Genomic DNA, 26952 nt, shown 5'->3' with positions numbered 1-26952 from the left:
CGTGCCTCCTCCGGCCACCACTTTTATTACATCTGACCAGCAGGTAAGCAACCCCCATCGCCATAATACCGCATTACACAATATATAATCCGGCCACAATGCGGACAATTATGCTTTATCATATCTCAAACTTTCCAATATTAAATATCGGAGAAATTTTAATTTCTTGACATTTAAATTTCTTTTGTTTTACTGCGCGTCAAAATTTGGAATTCTTTACATTTTGTTTTGATAAAAATCTGGAGTTGATTAAATCTGGGTTTGCAGCAGCATGGAGTCGGTGGAGATTAGGAGAACAAAAGTGGTGTTTGGCCTCGAGCGGGCTGCAGTTTCCGGCCGTCCTTTGTGAGAGCGAAATGAGCCTTTTGAAATTCCTGCTCGGCGCCAAGTTCAGCCAGCGCAAGAAATGGCGCAAGAGGAAGGACGAAGAGACGCTCAAGCTGGCCAAAGTCGACCTTTCCGACCCGCAGCAGAAACGGCAGCTCATGAACTGCATTGCCTACAGGTTAATCATGAACTTCTTAAATTTAATTATAATTATTTTATTCTACACTGAATTAAAAAAAAAAACTTTTATCAATATTTTCAAAAAAAAATTTAATCTTTTGATTCTAACAAACAACAATAGTTCAATACTTTATTTTTATTTTGGCGTGGGCAAAAAAACTCCCGCGCAAAGGGCACGCTGATCGTTGTTTGTAAACGCAGCCCCGGGATACGGAGCGACGACGAGGCGCGCTTTGTCGATATCTGGGCGAACGATTCGCTCACCTCCGAGGAATGCTCCACCGAGAACGTCGTCACCGTCGTCGAGGTCCACCCTGAGCACGGTGACGAGACGCAGGACGAACTCGACCCTGAGGAGGGAAACTCGGAGCAAGGTATGAAAATGAAAAACCACTTTTGCAATCTTTCCAGTCTAAAAATTCGCAGAGGCTGAAAAGGAGGAAATTATTTTCTTGCCAGAAAATAGTGAGCAACTTTTGGATACTCAAGAAATTTACCAAGAAACGGACAGTAAATTAATTTTCTAAAAATTTCCTCATTTTTAATTGCTTCATTTTTCCAGAGGACAAAGACTGCTTAGAGAAAATAGAGGAAAGCACTGATACTGATACTAAGCTTAAAGGTATTTCTCTTGAAATAATTAATGAATTTTGCAAAAATTCTCATTTTTCTTGCAGAAGCGCCACCGGAAAGCGCGGCCTCATCTTGTGACTCGGACGACGAAGACCAAATCGTGCCGACGAGCGGCTCTTCCGAGTCAACAGGGTCGACAAGCCTGACGCCCGCCCTGTCCATCGACATGGAGACGCAGACGGACGAGGTGCCGGCCGCCGTGTCGCTGCGGCCAAACCACCGCTACTCGGGCGGCCACGAAATGCGCCTGCTCTCGGTCGCCCTCAGCGAACTCGAGGCCGAGATGGCCGCGGCCAAGCAGCAGCCCAGGGCGTGCAGCTGCTCCGCCGCCAACCCCAAACCAGCACCACCCTCGCCCAACGTCGCCTTCACCCTTGAAAAAGTAGACAATTTTTACTCAGATCGAGTTGGAAAAAATTTATTTTTCTTGTGCATTTTTTTTTTGCAATTTGCATTTTTAGTAAAAATATTTTTTAGGTAATAAATTTCGAGTAAAATTGTTTGTTAAATCATATAATGTTTTTACTAATTACAATTTAGAATCGTCAGATTGCACGGGAAAACGCAAATTTGCTGAGCAGACTGCAAAGGACCCAGTCGAAAATCAAAAGACAGACCGCTCTGCCCTTCCGGCCGACGGAATCCAGTTACGCCATCAACCGAAGGAAACAACAGGAAAAGATTGAAAGAGAAAACTTGGTAATGATGTTCTCTTCATTCAAAAAAGCAATTCAAATTTTAAATCATTCTAACAGATCATCCTGCGGAAAATAACTGATGCGCGTGGCAGGGCCAAGAGAAGGGCCAGCACAGAGAGGAGCACCGCTGTCTTCTCTTCCTACTGCTGAGAACTCAAATCGATCATTTAAATCTTACAATGATGAACTGCAGTCTTAATAAGAAAGCTTTTCTGGCGCCATAGAAATTTTCCGGTGAAAATGGATAAAATTGAATTTTGTGCAAGTTTTCAATTCGGAAAATAAATTCCAATTAACAGCGCAAGTTTCATTTTTAAGCAGGTCGGTTTGATTTTTTACTGTAAATATTGTCTTCATAAAAGTTTATTGGACGTTGGATTAAGTATATATTATTCGTCCAATTAATATTAAGTAGCAGAACTTCAAATTTTAACTTTCATTTCGGTGCACACAAAAATTATGTTTTTTTACAGCACACAAGAAACGCAACGCTCGTAAAATTTGCCAAATAATTTTTTCTTGTTATTGGAATAAGCAGAGGTTAAAATAATTGTGGCTTAAGTTACGTTTCTTCAATTAAAAGAATAAATTCGCAAATCTTGTAAATTTGTTTTGAATCATTGGGAACATTAAGGGATACTTCAGATTATCTTGGTGAGCCGAAGGCTGGGCCACCTGTTCTTCCTGAATGGCAGCCACCTGCGCAGGGGCCAGAGCAGGCTGAATCGGGACCACTGCGTTTGCTGCTTCCCAGAGCGGCTGGTCAGACCAATTCTGGCAATTTGCCGCAGCGTGACGACGTCTGAAACAATTATGATAACCATCAAAGACTAGATAAGATAATTTAAAAAGAAAAAAAAATACTATTTACCGTCAAAAACGCAGAACTCCTCATGCATGCAGTCGAGGAGGACAGCCAGCATCCTTTCCCCCATGTTATCGAGACTGCCAAGGCTGGAGCGAATGTCCGCAGGAAGGTTAGCCATGTCGTCACCCTCGCGGACTGGGGTGCGGTGGATGATGAGGCGGGTGGCACGCATGATGTCTTCCAACACAGCCAACTTGAGGGCAGCAATTGACTTGCCAGGTAAATTAATCAAGCATTAGTTGAAAAAGTGCTAGTTTTATAACATAAACTTTCATTTACAACCAACTTAAATTTTTTAGCAGAATTTCTATCCCAAAATACATACTTTGGCTTTAGAAAAAATAATGCTCTCCAGCCCTCTGTGTGCTCACTCCACCATTACCCATGCCAACATTCCGTAATTAAGATAAACCCAGGTGAAAAGCAATAGTGCAAATTGGTACTATTCTCTAATTTTTAGTATCATTTGATACTAAGTGAGTTTCAGCCTCAAATAATTACTTTTTCGGGGCCCATGGAATGAGCCTTGAGGCCCTTGAGCCTACATGATTGATCAGATTGATGATATTGGACATAAAAGATATAAAAATAAAAATTGTATTTTAATTTCATTCAATATCCAAAATCCAAATATAAAAAAAGCTTATAAGCTGCTCAGAGGTGGAGATTATGGGTGGGCTGGCTGGAAATTCCACTGGCCCAGGGCCCTGAAGGGGCCCTTTTCCCTTTGGCCAAAGTATTAATGAAGTTTCAGTGTGTGACAAAAAAATTGCAAGATTCTCGCTGCTCTCGCCATCATTTTCTTGATGGAAATTAAAAAAAAAATCATTTGGACCGATTGAGGGACCTTTTGAGGCCCGGGGCTCACTATTTTAAAATCCCGAACAGACCAATCTGATCATTTCTGGCTACGCTTTTTTTACAACGCTCCCAGAAATCTTACTTTTTCTAATTTATTAATTTATTTTATCAAAAACTGCAAATTAAAGCAATTTCCTTTTCTCATAAGAAAATTAGAGGATTTTTGGTACATATTTTTATAAAAAAAATTTGCTCGCTTCGCTCGCTATAGATACTTCTGCGTAGTCCCTAAAAAATTAGACTTGCAAAATAAGATAGAATTTTCGGCTTCGAGGAATACAAATAAATTGGTTTCGACTTATATAATATTAATTTTATTTAAATTAAGATTTATTTATTGATTTTGATGGGTCGGGGGTCCGAAGGCCCTTCTGGGAGCCCGACTGCCAGTCCGACACAAAAGCGCGAACGTACTTCATGGCCCACCCACTTTTACCGCGGGCCGCGGTACAATTTCAAAAATTGTTATCTAAATTAATTATTTAATTCTATATTTGGCAAATAATGAGCGTTCCTGAGCTAGCCAAATTCCGAAAGCTTTATCTAAAAAATTCAAATGCGCTGTAGATAACGGATACTTTATTCTTCGCATTTGAAAAACTCACAAAACACTAGCATAATTATCTGGAAAAATTGAAAATGCTGCTTTGGAATTATCTGGAAAAATTGAAAATGCTGCTTTGGATTTTACTGCATTTCTTTGCACAAGTAGAGGAAGAAAGGGCACAGCGCGGTGCTCCTCTCTCGAGATCTCTGCGCTTACCCATCTCTCGGCCCTGCCATTGCGGCTTTACCAGAGAGGACAGATGAGAGGCGCCATTGCTCCAATTTAAGTTTCCGGTCGCCTCCAAAGGCTCGTTGGGGGGCGCGAACCCTGTTCTTTGGCACACACCGCGCGGCACTGCTGTGGGCCGGATCGCCGAACAAAAGCCTCACACAACTCACCTTTCTCAGTGCTCAGGTTGATGTAAAATCTGATCATAAACATTGTATATATTTAAAGTTCAAAAGGCGTGAAATTTTAATTATAATATGGAAATTTTCAAGTCTTATTTGCACTCGGTCTGAGAGAAGGAAAATATTTTGGCACGCCTGTGAGCCAGATCTCTATTGCTTAGCAGATTAAGCAGCCAAATTTAAGTTTTTGCCATGCTTAATACGGAGAACCGCTTGAAAGTGGAATAAATTTGTAAACAATACGTTCTCGGCATCGAAATTATTAATGCTTTCCGCTGCTTATTTTTATATTTGTCTGCAAAAGCAAAATTTTTACGCATTTTAACTGACCAAGTATTTTTAAATGCAAGTTGTGGTTTCGTAGATCTTGCTTGTCAGCGCAGGTCACTGAAAAAATACAAGACACCCCCGTACTTTTTTAATTTTCCCCAATACCGTTTTTCTTTCTTTTTTTTTTACAAAAATAGTAGGACATCATCAAATAACATTTCTTTTTAAATTTCAGTCTTCTTGTGAAAAGACCCCTCAGAGCTGGAACGAGTGATTGAACAGTCAGTCAACGAACTCAAGAAGAGCCGGAAAAAGGAAAAACGGTTCCTGAAACAAGCAAAGCAATAGTCATGAGTATTACTAAATTAAGTAAGATGATTGAATAAATGATTAAATTAACTTCTTGATATTTAAAATAAAATAAACACGACATTTGACCAAACTTTCATTAAAAAATTTGGATAAAAAGTCAATTTCTAGGCATGAAATTTATTTAATGTTCCCTCGTCTTTATGCAGAGTAATTATTGCAACAAGAAAATTAATCATATAACCAAATATATCAAGTTAATTATCTATTTATAAATAAAAACTGATAACTATACTTTAATTAATTGATTTGCAGACTTTCGCTTGCTGTTGTCCATATTCAAAGGTGGTTAATTCAGTCCGAGAACATTTCCAACTAACTGCCCAACCGATGTCAACTTGTGTCAGCCAGCTTGCCTGCGGGGAGAATTGAGGGTTTTGAACTCGAATTCATAAAATGAAAGGGAATTTCTATTTTACCATTTTCGAGTCACTCAATCATCAAGGAGAGGAAAGAGACCTTTAGTAGCTCTGCAGGTTGGACCTTCGTCCGGAGATGGCGTCGCAGCTTTTGAGCCTTCGCATTTAAAAAACCTTTAGCTGAGAAAATTTTTGTTGAAATAACAATTCAAGCAACTTCAATGGCAATTAATACCTCTCTTTCACCGATGACCAAAATGAATGAGGCCTCAGTCATTTCTTACTCTCCAACGACCTTAATTCATGGTCGCTGATGTTGAGACGCTTGGAAATTACAGGTGGAAAATCTCGGCCCTAACGCTTTGCACCACAGGATCATCACTGCCTCTGGAAATAGTTCATAAATTTTTTTTAAAGTATGATTTTTAAACAATTATGAAAAATGTTACGAGTCCCTTTTATAGTTTTAAGTTTTTAAGAAAGAACTTGTAAGAAATTTAAACCTGCCAGTTTGATCAATTTTTAATTATTTGATGAAACAAACCTCAAACAAATATCCAGATTGTTGCACAGGTCAGCTCAAATTCACGTTTTGGCCCAAGGATCGCTCTGCAATCAGAAAAAAGGCAAAGCAACAAAAAATGTCCTTGTAAAAATTCAAGAGGGGTAAAAGTGGCGGGTGAAAAAATGAGTGAGGTCAGAGTCCCTCGAGCAACGCGGCGTCCGTTGGCGGTTGGACGGCGCCTTGCCTGAGGTGCCCTGAGCCTCGGAGGTCCACGAAGGCGCGTCGGAAGCAAACTTCCCACGCGCCACCCTGGCAGGGCAGCACCAGGGGTGGACCAAAGTGGAGGGGGTTGAGAATGGATTCATTTACCTGAAGCACATCCGCACGTTGACCCCAGGAGGCCCAGGAATTTGGCTGTGAAAAAAGACAAAGTTGAAGAAAATGTCCACAGGGTTAAAAAGAAGCACTCACCTTTTTTAAAAATGGATTTCAGTCAATTTCTGACAAAATAAGGGTGTTAAAAAGAGGTAAATAAAAAGCAAAGTTTTGAACTTTTAAATTATAAACACATATTTATGCAACCATTAATCAAAGAATATACAATCATAATGCAAACTATTGTAGACAAAATGGAATAACTTTTCTGTGAGGCTTAAAACAGCTCAATTAGGCGCAAGCTCCGGGGAAAAAATTCTCATAAAAAAAAATTAAAAAAAAAAACACCTCTGTGAGCCCCCCGAGAAATCGACCTTGCCTGCCACGAGTTGGTCGGTGAGTTTTATCGAAGCACGGCCGGGGACAATGGCCGTGCTTACCCGGCCCATACCAACCTTCTGCGTCGTTGATCCTTAAATTCCGTTGAGCGAATCGAATGTTTGCCCCAGGCAATTTCCAGGATCCTAAACTTTTGCAAAGGACCCCGGGCCTAGGCACCGAAATCGCACGCAGAGCGCGGGGAGCAAGTGCCGACCCCTCGGGGAATGCGACTAGTTGTTTTGCCCAACTGTCACTCGGTCTCATTTCAAGTCAAAGGGTAAAAAAGGCAGAGGTGTTTGCAAAAAAAATCGGAGGAAAACTCTAAAATGGGATTGCAAAGAGGAGCTTCAGTGTTTAGACGTTTTTGAGGCGCCATCGGTTTTCAAACCAATTTTTCAGCTGATTCGGGTGAAATTGTTTTGTGCGTTGGTGCGAAATGGTTACATTCAAATTAATTGTGTGTTTGCAAAATGTACAATTGCATGGTTGAGTTCTTTTGGGTTATTTTTCTATACATCAAGGTTTTCTTTTTGTTTTCTTATAATTACGATTGTCTTGTTAATTTCAAATTTAATTTTACAAAGATTAAAATTTTTTTTAAGGTCGATATTCTTTTAATTCTATTATTTCTAAGATTAATTTTTTTCTAATTCTATTGTTGGAAGATTATATACATGTAAATTTATATTGCGTCGGATTATTATTTGTGTGTGTGTGTGTTTTGTTGGTTTCTTTAATTTTATTCTAATTGTTTATAGTTAAGTTCTAATATTATGTTATTATTTACATCTTTCTCAGGGGGTTGGGGGTGTGTGTGTGTCATTTTGTTGGGATTTTATTATACATTTAATTTTTTTATTATTTATATCTTTTTTTTATTTATTTTTTTTTTGTATTATTTCTACATCTATGAAGATTGCATGCGAATTGATTGCATTTTTCAGAAAGATTTATTTCATTAGCTGATTTTAATCCTGGCAGTTTGTTTTTTTTCCGAGGGGGTGGGGCGAATATTTTTCTATTACATTTTACGCTTAAATTTTGTAAGAGGAATTCATTTTTTTTTTAAATAGATAAGGCAAGATTTTGTATTTGTAATGTGCTGAAATTTTACATTTTTTTTTCATCTCAGCAGCATAGAAGTGATTTTGTTTTGCTATTTTCCGGTGTTTTTGTTTGATTGTGTTGTTTGTCTAGACTACGTGGTATGTGCAATAAATTGCAACTAAAATTTAAAAGCTGGCATCACAAATGTCGGTACTTATTGCTCGTTGGCTGCTCCAGGAACGATGACTCGGGGCTGCGTTGCTCGGGGCGCCGCGCAGTCCTCCACCACCTCCAGACGCCTGCAAAAACTGCTACCCCCGACTCGGATTCCCAACAGCGGTCACAAGAATTTACAAAAAAAAGGTAAAAAAAAATCAAATGAAACAATTTAAACGATTTCTACGTTCACGCGGTGGCTGGCAAATTTATTTTATTGAAGGGCAGAAAAAGGAAAAATAATTAATTAATATTAATTTGAATTAATTAAGAGAGCCGGCGAAAGTTTTGAGGCCTAGCATTGGTTTGCTGCAAAATTAAGACAGCAGAATAAGGTGTTCTTTTTTAGCGGATTTGTCGAAATTTTTTAAAAGGGACGAAAATTCGTAGAGGATTGATTATAGAAAGCAACTTGCGATATACATTATGAAAAGTTAACTTCCGTTAAAATGTTGTGGTGGATCATTTCCCATAATTTAGGACGATGCAATGTAACAATTTGGACAATTAAACAACAATTTAAAAAAGGACTGTCCAAATCAAGTGGAAATTGGGCCCACGACCTCCGTGGCAGAATTTTAATTATGGAGGCGCCAAATTAAGTAAGGAGATGTGCAAAAAAAATTAATAATACTCTGCGTTTTCCAACAAAATTGCACTCTTGCCTTGGATTCCCCCCTCCCCCTTCTTTGCTATTAACAAACAAATTTTCTTCTAAAAATTAAAACAGTTATTCTAGTTTGTCCTTTGGAACTCCAAAAGTAAAAAAATATAGTAAAAAAAAACAACAAGAACAAGTGGTTTTTCTAAAGATTCATAAAATAAAATGGAATAAATACAAACGGATTTCTCGAATTTGCAGTAATAATATTCCATTACTAAATTCCGCTTTTTTGCTGGTCGTAATCTTTCTTTTTTCACTAAATTTAGATAAAATAAAACTGCACATGAATGATGCTTTAACCCCCCCCCCCCGGCCAGTCCCTGACTCTAAATGAGAATCAGACTTCATTGCAGATGGAGATAAAAAAAAAAACGCATCCCTCAGATGCGCACTTTTGGACAAAAAGTCGTTTTGTCCTGCTTCATTTTTGAAAAAACTAACAATCGGTAATAATAAATGAAGTTTCATTGCCATTGAATAATTAGATTGATCTTGACTCTAGTAGTTTTTTTTTTCATTTAAAGATGAAACAAAGAAAAAATTTGCATTAATTTATAACAGAAATTTTATACTTTTCATGGAAGTTCATGCTTAGGACATGAAGAAGGTGATGCTTTTTTCGACGTGTGTTCGATGATATTCGATTTATCCTAGAAATTTACTTTTGTATTTTAAAATTTTCATAATTAGTCCACAAGAGAATTATATTTTCTTCCTATTCCAGGCGATTTGCATTTCGCCTCATATTTGTATGAAAATAACAAACAAAAATGAATGTATTATTCCGCTATAGTTCTTTCTTCTTGGTTATTTCTTTTTTAAATTTTGTATTTTGCTAGTGGTGGTGTCGTTTTGTCCAACAACTGAATATAACAATTTGGACAAATAAACTACAATAATCAGAATGAATTCTAACATCTGCATGATGTACAAAACTATTTGTGGTAGTTTGAAAAGATTTCATTTGCAAATAAAAATACAGTCGCTTTATAGAGTACACAAATATTTTCTAGTTTGAATTTTGGTGTCTCTTTTGGATTCGGTGCTTTTGATACTCTTTCTGCCAATCTTTCAAATATCACTTTTTTGCGATATATAAACTAATAATTTAATTCTGATTGCAAATTTTATTAGAGACACATAATCAGAACATTTCTTGCTTCGTTTTAAATTTTTTTTAGTCATAATATTTGGCCAAAACCAGAACTTGCAGCGCAGAGTACGGACAGAGAATAAAAATGTTATAACCGTGGAAATTTCAAAGCAGTTGAATAAAATCGCCAGCCGATGAGTTTCCAACTTGGCTGCGCTTGTAAAATTGATGGAAAAATAAATATATTCAGTTTCTATTAAAAAAATTTCGAATCTCCAGGCAGAATTGACGTTTTTGATGATTATGCCTGACAATGAGTGAGGCGGCGGTCGTCGCTGGTGGAAATAAAAACGAGCCGAGGAGCTTGCGATGATGTGAGATTTCAGAGAATCTTTCAAAGCACGAGAGAGGCTCCGATGTTGCGGTCGCTCTTGCCAGGGGAAAAGAATTTCAAATTGTAACGATTTTCTCTTTCTATCAAAAACGGTTAAACAGAACAAATCAGAGAACTTGTAGCTTGAAACAAATGGTTTTTCACTTTAATCTTTCTTGCTTTGATTTATCGCAATAAACATGTGATATTTTTTGTGAGTTTTTAACTCATGAATTAGAAATTAAATATCATTCATTTATATCAAAATATAATAGCAATTGAAAATTTTATCTCACTCCATAATTATAACGACAAATTGTATTATTTTCTAAAATTGATTGATTTGGTCATGGAACTTGGCACTACGAGTCTCATTGTCAGATGAAATTTTCATGTACTTTTGGTTCAGATCAGGTCTTATTCCGGCAGAATGCCTTAATTCTTTGCAAACTTGCAGCTCCAGATGCAAATCATGGAACTTTTTCCGGTCGCTTAGGAGTTTGCTTAACTCTTTAAATATTGAAATTGTAAATAAATCATTAGAGAATTAGTTGCTTTTTTCGGTCTGATCTGGTGTCAACGCAGATTTCTCTTGTTACATCCTTTGGTGTTTTATAATTATTATCGTTCAATCTTTCCTAAAATTTTGAAATCATCCCAGCTTTTTCTACGCAGAATTGCACAGCAATGCTCGATTCAAGTGCAAAAGCTGCTGGGATATGATGGTGATTTTGGTTGGAACAAATGAAATTGGGATTTTCCTCTTAAAATCTAAAAACGGTGCCAAATCGAAGGGCATAATATTATTTTTGTTTGCTTAACGCAGTATTTGTTTCGACTGAAAACCACACTCCATTTAAGTGGATAATTTATACTCTGGACTAGTTTGGACTGGAAGTTTGGAAATCGTCAAGTCGGTAACTAAAACGTCATAAATTAAAATTTTGCGTTTACTCGTAAATCGGATCCTTATTTTAGTTGTCAAGAAATTTTTAATGATGCACTGGGTAAGAAGTCGGTCCAAGTTTTACTCGCAATTAGAAAAACTCCAAATTGCATTTCTTCTCTTTTGTGGCTTAACTAATGAAATTCATAATATTGAATTTATCGACGAAGCATTTGCGCAGAGAATGCCTGGTGATGCATAATTTGGAACTAATTTGTCAATGCAAGAATTCTCTCACCTTTTTTGACAGTTTTTTATTATTATTGTTGATTTTATGCAAACTAAAATTAAAAGCTCGAGACCTGCGCTACTAATAATAAATCACAGTTTTTTACGCTTTTTTGATCAGAAATCGGTGCTAAATTGCTCATCTTACATTAAATTTAGTTCACAGCTAGAAGTAGTTCATCTTTCTTCAAGACTTCTGCACACTTTGTTGCAAATTCCTATCACATTGATTTTTTTCCTTCATTTCTTTCAAAGTTCAACTATTTGTGTTTGATCGCACAGTGATTGAAACAATTTTGAGTACAATTTTATGATTGAATTTTTTAGAATCGCTTCAAAAATCCAAATCGGATCACAACTTTAAAATTCAATTCGTGTGGAATCACTTTGGAAAAAAATCAGATTTTCAGCTTTTAAATGAGACAAATTGCCTTTCTCCAAGTTTAATCTTTGATTTTAGTAAAATATGCTCACTGTGGCTGATAAGGTGTTTTTTTATCTCTCAAGTTTAAGCAAAATCTTTGCTAGTGCTGGTATATTTCAAACAAATCCACACCCCCTACTCATCAATTGTTTTTCTTTCGGGGAAAACTTTTTGCATCAATTTCGACGGTAAATTATAATATTTTTGCCATCATAATCATTCTTTGTTCTCTCATTACGTAATCAGAACAACTGAAATCGTCATAAAATTAGCCTAGTTCATTCATAGTAATATTCTAAAGATAAAATAACGACGTGATCAAATTTATTATAAATATATCAACGTAGGTTGTTTTGTTCCGATTAACAAGGGCCAGTCCGGGCATGAATAAATTCAACTGCAGCTCCGTTATCATTTTCATTTGCCGCATTTCCCCCCTTAAATATTGTATTAAATCGTAGACCCACTTGTGATTATGTGAGGGGCACAATTTTCTTTTCCACACAAAATGATTTGATTTGCAGATCGGTTTTCGCACTTTCATTTTTTATGCTTTCGATTTTGCATAAAATAAATTTACCGCTTTTTGAACAATAAATTAAAAAGCACTTTGTAATTGCCTAAAAGCAAATCACTTGCTTTTTTACGTTGATTTCACGGAGCTGCATGTTCCTTTTTTATATTTTGCATGAATAATGGCGGTCGTTTGTTTATTTTTTCAAAAATGCCTTTTCAAAAATTCGAGGGCAAATTGTGCCAACTCTATAATCAGCTTAGAGTTTGCTTCTTTATCTGCTCACCAAAATTGTATTGCAAGTTTGATACTTTTTTGTTGTTTTCAAAATTAATTCAAAAAAATAAAATAATAATTAAAGATAACAATTGCAAGGCCATTCTATCTAAAAAAAAAAACTTCACATTGACGGAAACACAATTCAATTCAAAGGGCGGCGGACCAATCATTTTTTTTTTATCAAATTCAGATTCTTTTGGATTCTCTCTCCAATTTCCGACTTCTAAACAAGTTGCAACCCTTTTCCGACTTTCAGTTGCATTTATCACAGATAATTAGTTCGCAGTCTTCGCAGAATATCACATGAGCTGAAAATAAACTGTTTTTTCTATCACAAAATAAGCTCAAGGAAAATATTATCTCTCTATATAGAGCACGTGACTTCAACAACTTTCCTTTCGGAAACATAATTTATCCTGTCTGAACACAAAACGGCTCTAGCAATTATAATTATTTAGCAGTTTTCATTTTCTTCTTCTCAATAATAAAAAATAAAAATTATCTTCTAAATGATACCAATTTTGTCTCCAATAGAAAATAAACCAATAATAATTTGTACATCAGTACAAAATAAGACTTCACTGGTAAGAAAAAAACAATTGGCCCATTATCAATTTTTTTTCTGTAGGAATTTCTTTCCTTTCCTCTCGCCCGCCGCCCTATTCGGTTCTCCTTGGCGCCTCAAGCGATTCACCCTAACTTCTCCCCTAACCCCCCCCCCCCCTCCGCACAGGCCATCATCGGTCGAAAAAAGGACGATTTTCGGCGACCCAGGCCCCCCGGTTGACGGATCTCGAAGCGTCCGAGGTCAAAAGGCCGCGCCCCGTACTTCCGCCCTTCGCTCCTCGCGCCGTTCCGGCTCTGCTACCTGAACCCCGGTCCATGCAGACCACCACCCCGCCACCCCCACCCTTACGGTCCATGCAGACCACCACCCCGCCACCCCCACCCTTACGGTCCATGCAGACCACCACCCCGCCACCCCCACCCTTAGCAAGCAAAGCTCCAAAAATTACAAAAATATAAGAAAAGTGAAAGAAGTGTGGAGGAGTCGAACGTTCAGCCTTAAACGTCGTTGAAAAAAAGTTGTAAAAGTTGATTCGCGCGTCAGGGTTGGGCCCTGACTTTGAGAAGCCCAACTTGCCACTCCAGTTGGGCGGACTGCGGCGCGGGCACCGACATCCGCCACTCGCAGTCCTCGGACGCATTTCAGAATTTACTTTAATTATGACGAAGGCTGATGAAAAAATACTGAGTTCGACCCAAATTAAAATTACGTGTGATGAATTTAAGTGTCAAACAAAGAACCAATTCATGCAGGGATTAAACCAACTATAGAGATTATTTACAAGCAAAATATAATGAAAAGGATGATATTTATTTTAATACTGAAATATTCAGTCTCAAATTTAAAAAAAAATCATGCATTTTTAATTCTACTATTCAGAATGACAGACACACTTTGCAAAGATCTAAAGAAAACTTTAGAGAATGAAACCAAGAAATGATGCACCCAATCCACCTAATTCCCATGCAGCCCTTGGCATGCGCAAGCAAAAAACGGAACCAAAAGCCCAACACCTGAAAAAGTCCCAGCTCGGAACATCGGCGAATGCAACGGAGCTTCGAAGGGGTTTTCCGAGGCCGCCCCCTCTTCCGCCAGATCCGCAACCCGCAGGCCTGGCATCGTCCCCATTCGCCTAGGCTAACGGAAGGCCCCCCTCGCCCCCCGCTTCTCACACCCCATCGCTTCGAAGAACGCCTGGTCACTTTGCGACGCAACCCGCTCGACACATTTATTTTTGTTCCTTTCATAATTTGGCAAATTTCTGCGAATTTTTTCACATTTTAACATTTAGCTCGAGCGGGTTATTTGTTCGTCTAGAATGTCCAACTTTTGCAAATGAACGTCACTTGAATACGCTTTGATGAATAATTTCTTTTCGGGACGCAGCAGCAATTTTGCTTTTATTGAAATTTGGTAAAGAAAACTTCACCAAGATCACATAAGTAGATAGATCGAAGTCCAAATTACTAAATGTATAAATAAAATGTAATCACGAAATATAATTTAATTTTCCTACAATTTTAAGAAACTGCACAAGCGATTCTCATTTGTGTCGCTCAATAGAACGATTCACAAATAAATAATTGATTTTTCACGGCAGTTTTGATTACATCGGAGAGTCTCGCAGATTTCCTGACGTCGAGTTGGCTGATCTCCCAGGTTCACTATTTCGCGAGCTCTGATAATTTGTACGAACCAATTTCAAAATCAATAAAAAAATCGCATTTAACGGAGGCAGGCGCCTGCGGATGGCCGAGTTTGGCAACCGGCACGTCAAATGTCAGGTTCTCAATAAATAAAAACGTATCACAGTCGATGCGAATAAATATTAATTAACAAAATGAAAACCAAATTTCAATAGACATAAAATGCTCGGTTTAATCCCGAGAGAAAATATCACAGCAGATCGATGGGTTCGAATTTGCGGCGCCTGTCCTGCCGCGTCGTTTTCGCTTTTCAGCCAAGAATAATTCTTTCAAAGTGACCAGGAGAACCGTCCGAAATTTGAGGCCGGACCAGCCACTCAACAACGCCCGGCGGAACCAAAACAACTTTGTGATAAATTGATGCTTGATTTTTAATAAAAGATTAACCCGAAAACACGAATAAAAGGTAAAATTGGGGGATAAACCAAAAAAGGGACACAGACCGATAAGACTCTTTACAAAAGGCACTAATTATTATTTTTCCTCTGAGCAATTTATTCGCACTGGGATTTCCAAATCGAGCGACACCTCTGCCTCCTTCCAAACAATTTCAGATGAAACGTTTAAAACGCATAATTCAGCGCCCGTGTGTTCGTTCGGCCGCGCTAATCACCCAATCAAGATCAGTCAGTCAAGCTCATTCTTGCATAAATCAGCGAGCAGCACGTTTGCTCATCAAACAACAATGAATTTGTTGGTATAAAGATTTTAATTTTTATATCAAAATAATTTGGTGTTTTTCCAATTTTGCTGATTTTTTTTTGTATTTTTTGCTCATGAAATAGGGTCGCAGGCCTTGACCGAAACTGGTGGGGCAATTTTTTTTTCAAATAAAAACAATTTTCGCAACTAGAAAAACCCCGATCTTTTCATTTCCATGAAAATCTCATTCGAACGATAACGTTTCTCGCAGATGAAAATCACTTTTTTTCAGTATCTTCGCCGATATTTTAATTCAGACTTCATTTCAAAATGTGGGATTTACAGACGCTGTAAATATTATTTTGATAATTTCTTTTTCTTCCTTCAAAACCCTTTCTTCTCTCTTTTCCAATTTAAAATTTTTGTTTTGACCGAAAAGAATAAATAATAATAGAAATGTTGGTAACAATTCCACACGTTTTGGAAGCTAAAAATCCTGAATAATCCAAAGTTCGATGTCAGACAAGCCATTGCATGTCTATAAATAAAATATGCAGACATTCAAGTCCAGCTCGAGGTGTTGTCGGAGGGCAGAGGCTCACTGCATGAAGCTAAAAGTAAAATAAATATTTCTCGCAGGTCTCGATCGTTCAGATTTTCGCAATTGGAGTGGTTCAGTCGCAGAGTTTGCAGAGGTCGGTACTTTTTTATTTCATTTTCACGCTTTTCGTAATTAACGATGATGTTCATGGCTTCAGTCTTGTTCAAACGTTTTTTGTTTCATAAATGTGTCTAGAATTTTATTTACTCGGCGTTTAGACTTTTTTTCAAATACTTCTCCTGAATTCGATGTACTAATTTTCCTGAAAGTTTTCTAATTGAATGGTTGTAATGAGCGGAGAATAGATTTTTAAACATAGCCTTTGGAGCATCAAGAACATTGAGCTCAAAATTATAAACGGTTGTAAATCAACATTTCATCAGAACATAACAACGCTCAGACTTTTTTTTTTAGTTTTCGATTGCATGAATATTTTCAGTTTGGAGTTTGATTTGTTTAATTATTTGGTATTTGGTTTTTTCATCTCTTGCTATTTTGTCCTACAATTTTTTTAACAATTGCTTGTTAAAGACGTGGACAGATAAACAACATTAAAAATAATAATCATTGTGACTTCTATTTTGATTTTCCTGTCGAGTTTTCAAAACTTTTTCCCATCTAAATGATGTATTAGGGCAGCATTTGCCTGATGAATCGATGAGACAATTCCATATTATTTTCAATTTTTGACCCAATTTGCAGAATTTTTGATGACTTAACAACTCTGATTTCGTTCTTATCGAATTATTTTCTCATTTTGTTTCTGCTCCAGCACTCAAGCAAAGAGCGCAGATTTGATTTATACGTAGATTCTCAGCAAACCATTTATTTTACGAAACTGCTGAGGTTTTCAATCGGAAGTTGAGTTTCAATCGCAGGTGAATAATTATTTATTATTTCCAGCATTAACCTGGATAATTAAAAGGTGACATTTTCAAATGCACCAATCTCACTATAAGTTCCTCTTTTGAATAATTTCAAGTTGTTTGCTAGCAATAATAAGCCATTTTTTCTCCATTCAACCCCTAATTATGTCTCTGTTAAAATGTATTTTCAGCTTTTTCTGTTCTTTTTGTGTACAGTTTTTTTGCTCTGTATTCATGACTGTATCGAATGGAGAATAAATAAATGAAGCACCTTCTTTTTCAAATTATAGGCGCATAATTTAATTGCTAATTAACTGGAATGCAATTTAGGAAAAAATCCTTTTTCACTCTTAATTCAACTCTCAAGAGACAATTAATTTTGATCGAATTGCATCAAATTTTAATAACGTTGGGAAATACTAATTTTTGCAATTCAAAAAAAAAGAGTTGAATACCAAAAAATTGCCAAACTTCTCAGTTTTCCATTGGCCGTATTGATCTCAAACGTGGCGCCTACGTTCAAGGCAATCCGACAAATTTCCAGCCTGAGGGAAAAGCAATTTTTTGCCTCACATGACAGAGTTGTTAGTCCCTTCGTCGAAATCAAACTCCACTGAATCAGGATTGACCTCTGCAAAACTGCGCAAGCAAACATAATACGCAAAAATAAAAAATAGACTCTGATAAACGTTTCCATTTTGACCATCTTAAATTAAATTTTTTAAATCTCTGTTCTGTTGTTCAAATTTTTTTTCTCTTCAACTCACGAAGCAATTCCCAGTTTTGGCCTAAACTAATTTTTTGGGACGCAATTTTTAAGTAGCATCAAATTAATTTTTGCAAATGAATCTAAATCCTAAAAACTGTTTTTAAACACAAACTATCAATAGTGGACGTTTTGAGAAATAAAAATTTCAATGGCAATTCCACTTCAAAAAGTTAATTTTCTGCTATTTTTTCTGTAAAAATATTTGTATTTCCAGGATTTAATGAGCTTCAAGCTCTTAACTCAATGCAAATAAAGTAAAACATGAAAAAAAAAAAATTATCAGCAAAGCCACTCCTTGAGTTAGAATGTAAATTTTCATAAACAATTAATAAGTGGCAAAGATTTTTTTCAATTACCGACTAGATCCATCAAAGATCTTTGGAATCCTTTAAAACTAACGCAGAGAAGAACATGAAATATACAAATCGAATGTTTTAACTTTTTCTTTGTCTTGGTTAAAAATGTAAAAAAAAATTGAATGTTCGCAATGATTTTGAACAGTTCTTTGATTTCCCAGACACATCGAAAGCAGTGTCAATGCATTATATTATATAATTTTCAGTAAATTTATTGGCATTAGCATAATTTGAAAGCCTATTCTACCTTCAATTGCCTATTTCATTTCTCTAAATCTCTCAATTTTTTGATCCATCATTAAATAAAAAGAATTAAAAAAAAAAAACTTTGGTTTGAATGAAGGCAAATTTTTTCAAAGACCACTTGTACTGTCGAGTATTACGTGTGCTAAATTTCGTTAACAAATAATTATAGTTTTTAAGAAATTCTTAACTTGATTCCAAGAACCTTCTCGTTGTTCAGTTGCTTTGCTTCAAATTATAAGACGCAACTAAAAATTCATTTTGATTAAAATTTCCCAAAATTTCATCGCAAGTCACTTCGGAGGTAAGTATTTACTATGGGCAAAAACATTCCAAATTAATTTGGAGATAATTCTATTAAAAAATTTAAAATTAAAGCCAAGCCAGGTAATTTTCAAGTCGATGCAGATAAAAAACGGCAAAATGTAAAATTAAGCTAGACCTCTAAAATGTCAGAATAAAAAAAAAAAAATCAAATTGTGTGACCGCAAGGGAGCCCTCGCCAGAGGTAGAGCTCAGCAAAACGCTCTTGACGGTTTCGGGTTTTGCTATAATCGAAACAAAAAGGTCTGTTGTTAAAAACTATGCGAATACGAAAAAAAGGAGGTTGTTGAAACGGAAAACAAAACCTCGCGAGAGACAGATTTGAAGTTGGTACTCACCGAGATTGGTTTGGGCGCCTCTCACGTGGACATCCATGACAGGGTTGATGGTTTTCATGAAGTGTAGGCTGAATCTGATGTTGTCCACAAGCAAAGCAGCTCTGCTGTGACGAGGAAGGTCTCTTGGTTGGGTTGGTCTGGAGCAGCAGTAGATTTTCTACAAAATAAATATAAATAAAGTAAATAAATTAAGTAAAAATATCATATACTTGAAATAATATTATGAAATAAATCAAATTTAAAAAATTTTCCCCTATTTTGAAGCTCGAAAGTAAATGAAGTATTGTAAATTCAGCTCTTGAAAAAAAAGGGATAAATCTTCTCTTACCAGCAAAGTGTCTTGATGCAAATCCCACAACCAGAGAGGGTTGAGAAGTCTGAATGTGCTGGATGAAGTCAATTGTTTGTTCTCTCTCTGGCTGCCCGCAGTGCCGAGTCCTGAGAAATCTTCAAGATGTTGTGTGTCTTCTGGTTGATGGCCAGCTTCGGAGAGCAAAACTCTGGCTTTAACTGCAACAAAATGCACAAAATTTAAAATCAGTTAAAATCTCCAGGCAGAAGAGGCAAAAATATAGAAGTTTGAAAAATAAATAAATAAATTGTCATAATTACACTGCGTTTTTAAATGAAATTATTAAGCAGACATTTAAAATTACTTTAATTTCCACTCACCAGAGGTGTCAAAGCACTGCGAATATTGAGTAAATTGCCTTTACGTGTTACATCGCTAATAGTTCATCTATAAGTTCATCTCTGCAAAAATTAAAACAGTTAATAATCTGCATTTATAGCCCTAATGAGAGGGGTGCAAGTACCTGCTGGGGCTGGATGGCCGTCACATTAGTGGTGGCCACGGTCGTACAAGGCCATGTTGGCCCCCGGCCTGAGGCAGAAGCCGATGGCCTGCTTGGCCTCATCGAAAGCATGGCGCTTGTTGGTTAGCCGATCTCCGGGCAAGATGTCATCCGGGTCAGGCTGCCAATGCTTCCTCTGCAATTCCAAGAAAATTTTTTAGAATTTAATCAGAAACAGTAAAAAAAGTTTCCTTACCTTTCTACGCTCCACCGGCTGCCCATTGGCTTGAAGGGCGCGAGGAGCCTGTGGGTAAAATTGAACAAAATTAGTCAATATTAATTCGGAGGGACAAATCCAAAAGAGTTTATTCACCTGAGAAACTGGTCTCACTTTGGTCTTCCTTCCACGCTTGTTCTTGGGGCCTTCTTTGACCACCTTGGGGTCATCAGAGGGGTCTGAAGGGCGCTTCCTGGCCCTCTTTGGGGGCTCGTACAGGCCGAGGGGGTCAATCTAAATCAGAACCAAAATTTAGTAAGATTTGAAATCTCCAGCAACGACAAAAGATGTTTTTACCTTGTTGACCTTGGCCCTGTTCCTGGTCACAACGCCAATGACCATCCCCAGAGCTGTAGCGGCAACAGAAGCGGCCACAGGTGCAGGAGCTGCGAGGGCAGGGGAGGCCACTTGTGCAGGGACAACCACCAATGCAGAGGCTGCGAGGGCAGGTGCAGCAACAGGGGCGGCCACAGGTGCAGGGATGGCCAAAGGTGCAGGGATTGCCACAGGTGCAGGGATGGCCAAAGGTGCAGGGATTGCCACAGGTGCAGGGATGGCCACAGGTGCAGGGATGGCCACAGGTACAAGGACTGCAGAGGCAGGAGCGTCAGCAGGGGTGTCGTCGCCTGCCGGAGAGGCTGGTGCCGGAGATGGCGGCGCGGACGGCGCAGGAGCCACTGCAGGGCCAAGATGGATGGCAGGGGTGGCCACGTCAAGGGCAATGAGCGCAGGCGCGGCAGCGAGGGCAGCATCAAAAACTGCTTTGACGATATGTGCGGCCACCGGGGCATCATCAGCAGGGGTGTCACTGCTGCTGGCAGAAGACGGGGCCGGAGACGTCGGTGCCAAGGGGTCAGCAGGGGCCGCAATGGCAGCGGCGGCCGCGTCAAGGGCTCTGCTAGGAGAAGGTGCAGGAGACGGCGGTGCCAAAGATGGTGGTGCAGGAGACGGCGGTGCCGGAGATGGTGGTGCTGGAGACGGCGAGGCTTCAGGGGTCGCAGCCACACTAGCAGGAGGTGAAGGGGCGGCGCCCATGAGAGCATCGGAGGCTTCAAAGATTTTGCTCAAATTGAGATTGGCCGCCCTGGCGGCAGCTCTGCTGGAGCTTCGGGTTCCTTTAGGGTAAGGACCAGTCGCCCTGGCCAGCTTCTTTGCTGGTTTGCTCTTCATCGGCCCAGGGGCGGCGTCCCCCGCAAAGGGGGCATCCAAAATCGGATACGGTCGTGGCAAAGGCGGCTCCATACTGAGTCTTTCACATAATTTTCTCAATTCTTCGTCAACACTTTTAATTCTGTCATGAAGGTACTCGGTTTGTCCAGCCGGAGTAAGCAAGCTCTAGAACACGATAAAACACAATTAAAACCGAATTTCCAAACTCAAAGTTTTTTAACTGTACAAACTGCGGGGAAAATTTATCATGGTAATCCCTTATCACAAGTTTTGAATAAATTTGAATAATTCAAATCATTTCACAAACGTTGCATGAAGTTAATTTCAGTCTGCAACTGACTTTGCATTCATTAAAAAGATGCAGTAAAGAGGAGATTTACATAAAATTGGCAGCTGAATCAGTTAAAACAATGTTTCTACAAATTGAACCCTCACCAGAGTCACCAGTGCGAGCTCTTGATCATTTGACTGCGCTGCAGCCGCACTCTTGCCCTTTGCAGCCTTCCTCGAAGGACCTGCCTCCTCTTCAGCAGGCCTTTTAGTTCCACGGCTTGATTGGCCCTGAAACACACAATTCAAAATTCATCATAAGTCGGAATTAAAATGAAATACAATTTTTTTACTTCATTTATGTTTTACATATAAAATAATGAGACAAAAATTAGGCAAAAAAAAAAGAAAAAGTTATATTTAAAAATAGTGAAACAAGAAACCACTCAGTGGAGTATGAATGAAAAATAACCACTTACGGAACTGCTGCTCTCAGGCTGAGGGCACGCCTGATTCTTGGGCTTGGGCTTGTAGGGGCGCTTGTAAGGTGTCCCATCTCTTTCCGCCTTTTCTCGCGCTTTGTCAACCCTCTGCATGTATCGTCTCTGCTCCTGCAACGTGAATGACAAAAATAAATTAAACCAGCAATCAAAATGATTCAAAACACAAAAAATAGCAAATAATCTCAAGCAAAAAGTGAAATTAAAAAGGGAATTGTGAACATCCACTTGGTGTTAAGTTTCAAATAAAGAGTTAGTGTCATTATTAAATTTGCTGCACGAACCAATGACTTTCCAGCGCCATCTGCGTCGTAGTAGTCAGGGGGCTCCTTGCTGGGCGGGGGGAGCGCAAGCTCTGGGTGGCGAGAGAGGTTCAGGACTTGTTCTCGCAAATCCTTCAACTTGTCGGACAGTTCGGGCAGACCATCAGCATTGACGCAGGAGTGAGGGTGCATCTAAAAATGAGGAGAAGTTGAAACAAAATGTAGATTGATAATAACAAAAGAATCTTGGACTCACTCTCGATTGCAAGACTTCGGTGTCTGAGTCGGCGGATTTGACCTTTTCGAAGAGCTGCAACGTTGGAAAAATCAGATCAAAAGGCTCAAGAGTTAATAGCAAAAATATTTACCGTGTCCATGACAAACTGCGAGATGCCACCTTCGGTCTTGATCAATTCAAGAGCCTTTTGGTACTCGGTTGGGTCGGCGCCCATTTTCTCCTACGTAACACAAGAGGTTGAATTTCAATTTTAATTCAAAACTGAAGTTTGCTTGATTTGCGAGCAAATTTAATGCAGAGTGAATTGAAAACAAAATAGATCATGAGAAATGATGATTTTGTTGTCGTATAATGTTTTCATGATTAAAAAAGGTTCACCTCTGAGACGGAAATTTTGCTAATACAGAATTGTCAAAAAACTTATTCAATTTCCAATTAGTCTAAAAATAAGAAAACGTAGTTTTTAAGTTTAACAACAATCAAGCAAAAAGCAAATATAATAATTTGGTTTAAAATACATAGATATTTAGATGAATTAATTTACATTTTTTCTTATTCTCCACTAATCAGTTTACAAATTAGTAGCGATTAACTTAAATTAATTAAATCAGAGCAATATTGAATGAAATTCAAATAAACTGCTATTAAATAAATTTCTAATTTAGTTTAAGTTGGATTATTCATAATGGGTGTTCAGAAGGAAAGAAATATTAGTTGTTTTCTTACACAATAAAGAACTCATGTAACCTGATGAATAAAAGTTAGCCAACTTTGATTTCAAATCACCATATTGTTTGATCCACACGGCTATATGGTGACCTTTCAAGAGACAATATAAACCCCCTCCAGAAAAATCGAGTTACAACTTTTTCATATAATTTCTTTTTTTTACTTTAATTGCAATGAAATTCTATTTCATTTTGCAAATGTTGCGATCAACTTTTAATTGACTCCGGCTCATAAATTATATCCGATTAATAAAATCATTTCATTCTTGACTTGCAAATAAAATGGATTATACACTCTGCAAAAAAACTGATGACACTGGCCCAAGAGCCGACAAAAAAAGGTGTAATTTCAAAACTACCTTGTCGGAGACGCCGTGTTTTGTGGCCAGCTCGAGCACGTACTGGTGCAGCTGTTCATCAGTGGAGTTGCAGAATCCACCGTTGTTTCCGCAGGAGTTGGCAACGATCTCGCAGAAAAGCCACTGCTTCTGGAAGGGCCCCGGGATGTGCTGAAAGACGGCGAGGGCGAGGGCGACCTTCGGAGTGACTTGGGTGACGTCGCGCAGCCACCGCAGCAGCAGTTCGAGCTGAGCGCGTTCGTTGTGTCCGGTCACAAGGGCGGTCGCCCACTCGAGCCACATGTTGAACTTGACTTGAGGTTCGCCAGTGCGGACGGTGCGCCACATTTTAACGACGATGAAATTGAGGAGAGCCTCGCGCCACAGCCCAACGGAATCCTGCAAAAGGGCATATTTAGAAGAAAAAAAGATTGCAAATTGAAAATGCGCACCTGTTGTTCGGTCAACAAGAAGGACACAAGAGTCGCAATCTCGTCTTGGCTGCATTCATACAGAATTCTCTTCATCTTAAACAAAGCCGGAGGCGGAATCTTTGTGTCCCTGTCGAAATACATGTTGGACTGGACTGAAAAAAGAAATTCTCGATTTGAAATGACGCCAAATACAAAAGGCATAAGAAATGAAAGACGCAACAATTGATGAAAAAAAAATCTCATTTGTCTGCGATTTCAAACAAAAAAGTTTAAACTCATTCACCAGTTGTGTAATTCAACGCCATTGGTTCCTCCGACGGCCCTATATTTTAGAAAGATATCGTTCGTCGTGTTTTTGTAACTCTGAATTGTAAAAATAGAATATAAGTGTTTCTTAAAATTGCCGAATTCCTCCCAACACGCGCTCAGCTGCATGCAAAAGGCAACAAAAAGCTTCTATTCTCTTCTATTTGCGCGCATCCGGTTTGCTGGGCCGATATAAATGCGAAAGAGAAGTTGTTTGTCTCGCGCGAGAGGCGACTTGGGAGAGGAAAAAGTAATTAAAATTCCGAGTTGGCTCGATGGCGGCGGCGGCGGCTGAACAACACAAAAGCACAAGAACTTGGTGCGCGCGGTCTAAGTAAACAAATTTTCGCTTCTCCTTTTGTGAGAAAATGTTGTTGCCAGCCGAGTCAGGAGACTTGAACGCGCGCCAGCTGCAATCCCGATTTTTTTGTCCATTTTTCCAAAGCAAATCGACAAACAAACAACAAGTCGGCGGCGCCGCGGAAAATTCTGGCGGCCGGAAAGAGCTTCAGATGCATCTCATTTTCCCTCAACTTTAACTGATCAAATTATACGGAATTATTTGGCACCAATGAAAATATGCAAGATTCAAATAGATTAAATCCGAGTTTGACCTTTAAATAGGGTTAACCAAAATTTTGGTACAAAAGGAGAGTAATAGAAAAATGATTTAGTCTGCAATTTTTATGCAAAAATATATTTTTAAGGCCCCAGGTCATGGGGGTCAATAACCTACAGCGACTTTCCCTGGATGTCCAATGCATGGTTCGGTAGAAAAAGTAATTTGAAACACTTGTAGTCATTACAATTATTGTCGTATCTCTCTCAGAAACCGAGTTATCGATGATTGAAAATTAATTTCTATTGCCGAACAGAGATTTTCTCGCCTGTTTTTTAAAATTCACAAAGTTATCTTTTTAACTAAAAATAATGTCACTAGAAAATCAAGTATTTTGTTCTAAACACTTAGGGCTACATTTTTTCCTATGCCTAGAAAACAATTCGAGGAAGAGCTCCTTTTTGAAAATTGCATTCAAAAGTGAAATTTGTATTGTAGTGACCTTGACCTTTGACCTACGCAAAAGTTGACAATAGCAAAGTTGTTCAGCATAAAAAGTTACGTGCACAAGTGAAGAGAATATCTGAAATTTCCTGTTAGAAGCAAAGATATTCAATTTTTCTTGTCTTTACTAAAATCTGATTTCTTGGAAAAGCACATTTTCATGCGAAATTTTTATCAAAAGCCAAACGAAATGGCATGTTTTCCTTTTTGGGATTCAGCCCTTAAAACTATAATAAAAATTCTAACGGTAAGCGGAGCGAATAATTGGCACTTTCATTTTCTTGCGAATTCAGAACTAAAAGTAAGCGAGAAACGGATTGCTTTTCAAAACAGGACAAGGTGAAGAGGACACGGGCCTGCAAAAGGGTTGGTTGCCATAACCACCAACTTTGATTGAGCTGTCGGTGCAAAAATGAACTAATGGCCAGAGGCGGTCGAATTTTAGTTACGCATTTCTGCCAATAATGGGATTTAACTCAAATTTGTGTGATCTTGATTAAATACAAGTTTTTTATGTACTCACGTTATTGGCTTTTGACGAACAGAAGAGATTTTCAGATCAGGGCGATCAGGCCGGATCGTCGAAATGAGATTCACTTGAGTGAACAAAAGGCAAAAATCGCAGCTTTGTTTCTGGGCGTCTGAGCGGCTCAGAGGTTGCTTTGATACTGAGCTGGTGGTGCAGTGAGGCAGGTTGGGGCTGCGGCGACCTTGCTTGTGACAGCGGCCGCGACTCCCTCCCCTGCTTGTTTGTTTACTTAGCCGAGTCGAGTCCACGCAGTGTTGCCATTTTTACACCGCATTCCTCCTCTATTGTTTCCGCACCTCTGCTTGCGCTCTCTTCGCCCTTTGCTACAGAAAACTAAAACTTAAAACATGATTTCAGTCAATGTGTCAATTTTAATCCGACGATTTTCCAAAAAAACAAACCGCCATTTTCCAAGGATTTTTCCTGGAAAAATAAAATTAAATTGGAAAATTAATTTATTTACAAACCCTTATACCATTTATTAATAAATGATATAAATTATATTTAAATTAAATAAATCAACACTAATAACCATAACGAAACCCCTAACTTATTTACTACTCAATGTCAATTATAATAAGACGATTTTCCAAAATAAAAAAACGCCCTTTTCCAAGGGTTTTTCAAGAAAAATAAAATTGCAGATTCCAGCTTGACAATCAAATCAAAATACAAAAGGAATAATTAAATGGGGATTTTTTTTCATAATTTCCAAATTAAAATTGAGCGCGTTCGGATTTTGGATCAATTAATTTACTTTTGTTCTTCTTGCTTAATTCGTATAATTATATAATAATATATTACATTTATAATAAATTTTCTTTGAATTATGATTCACATTATAAAATATGTGTTAAAGAAAAATGTCACGTCTGGGCAAAGGCGGCGCTTTTCAACCGGATCTCTGCAAGGGTGCACCCCAGGGGTCAAAAGACGCTGGTCAAACCCATCACGACCATCGGACTGCCCGCCTGGCACCCGACCTCCGACACGAGCATCAACAAGCGCGAAGCGGCTCCACTTGATCCACGGCCGGCAGCTGCTGCCGGGGCACACGAGCAG

The 26952-nt window shown here is 38.3% G+C and overlaps 3 protein-coding genes and 1 long non-coding RNA gene across 6 annotated transcripts in view; 1 reads left to right on the top strand and 3 right to left on the bottom strand.

Moving 5' to 3' along the window:
- LOC132203840 (cilia- and flagella-associated protein 97-like) lies at positions 1-2591 on the top strand. 2 transcript variants are annotated; one of them, XM_059631976.1, is made up of 8 exons: positions 1-43; positions 268-505; positions 709-881; positions 934-1017; positions 1070-1129; positions 1185-1522; positions 1681-1839; positions 1896-2591. In XM_059631976.1, exons 2-8 carry the CDS (start codon positions 357-359, stop codon positions 1986-1988), a joined length of 1056 nt encoding a protein of 351 aa, XP_059487959.1. In that variant the 5' UTR covers positions 1-43; positions 268-356; the 3' UTR covers positions 1989-2591. The 2 variants fall into 2 exon arrangements, with proteins under 2 accessions (XP_059487959.1, XP_059487960.1); XM_059631977.1 differs by having other exon boundaries at positions 11-43; positions 271-505.
- Positions 2216-26952, bottom strand: part of LOC132203843 (uncharacterized) — a 41214-nt gene continuing 16477 nt past the window's right edge. The window contains exons 1-3 of one of the 2 annotated variants that reach the window (XM_059631982.1): positions 3032-3293; positions 2710-2917; positions 2216-2640 (exon numbers count right to left, since the gene is read on the bottom strand). In XM_059631982.1, the coding sequence (XP_059487965.1) occupies positions 2480-2640; positions 2710-2878 (330 nt within the window). In that variant the 5' untranslated portion in view covers positions 2879-2917; positions 3032-3293 and the 3' untranslated portion in view covers positions 2216-2479. Of the gene's footprint in view, positions 2641-2709; positions 2918-3031; positions 3294-26952 lie in introns of those variants that run through there. The other variant, XM_059631981.1, reaches the window with a different exon arrangement.
- Positions 14336-19963, bottom strand: LOC132203947 (uncharacterized). The gene is made up of 5 exons (XR_009442482.1): positions 19796-19963; positions 19653-19733; positions 19309-19490; positions 18981-19137; positions 14336-18866 (listed from the first exon to the last, which is right to left on the bottom strand). It is a non-coding gene; the product is annotated as an uncharacterized LOC132203947 (long non-coding RNA).
- On the bottom strand, positions 20659-23906 carry LOC132204075 (nascent polypeptide-associated complex subunit alpha, muscle-specific form-like). Its single transcript, XM_059632322.1, has 8 exons — positions 23580-23906; positions 22623-22712; positions 22511-22564; positions 22276-22446; positions 21971-22102; positions 21657-21782; positions 20890-21386; positions 20659-20728 (listed from the first exon to the last, which is right to left on the bottom strand). The coding sequence occupies exons 1-8, from the start codon at positions 23904-23906 to the stop codon at positions 20659-20661; spliced, it is 1467 nt and encodes a 488-aa protein (XP_059488305.1).

This window comes from Neocloeon triangulifer, unplaced genomic scaffold, assembly GCF_031216515.1.
Source record: "Neocloeon triangulifer isolate White Clay Creek 2 clone unplaced genomic scaffold, ASM3121651v1 ptg000020l, whole genome shotgun sequence".
In the NCBI taxonomy this organism is placed as follows: Eukaryota; Metazoa; Arthropoda; class Insecta; order Ephemeroptera; family Baetidae; genus Neocloeon; species Neocloeon triangulifer.
The sequence above is the reverse complement of the archived record's forward strand: the minus strand, read 5'-3'. Positions and strand labels throughout refer to the sequence as shown.

Bases quoted from the DNA above. Each gene is read 5' to 3' on its own strand.
- LOC132204075 (XM_059632322.1), bottom strand. From the start codon at position 23,906: ATGTGGCGCACCGTCCGCACTGGCGAACCTCAAGTCAAGTTCAACATG. The intron at 22,565-22,622 runs GTAAATATTTTT...CCAACGTTGCAG, and splicing joins CGCAGTTTGTCATGGACACG to CTCTTCGAAAAGGTCAAATC. The intron at 22,103-22,275 runs GTTCGTGCAGCA...TTCACGTTGCAG, and splicing joins ATGGCGCTGGAAAGTCATTG to GAGCAGAGACGATACATGCA.
- LOC132203840 (XM_059631976.1), top strand. From the start codon at position 357: ATGAGCCTTTTGAAATTCCTGCTCGGCGCCAAGTTCAGCCAGCGCAAG. The intron at 506-708 runs GTTAATCATGAA...TTGTAAACGCAG, and splicing joins ATGAACTGCATTGCCTACAG to CCCCGGGATACGGAGCGACG. The intron at 1,018-1,069 runs GTAAATTAATTT...TCATTTTTCCAG, and splicing joins AATTTACCAAGAAACGGACA to AGGACAAAGACTGCTTAGAG.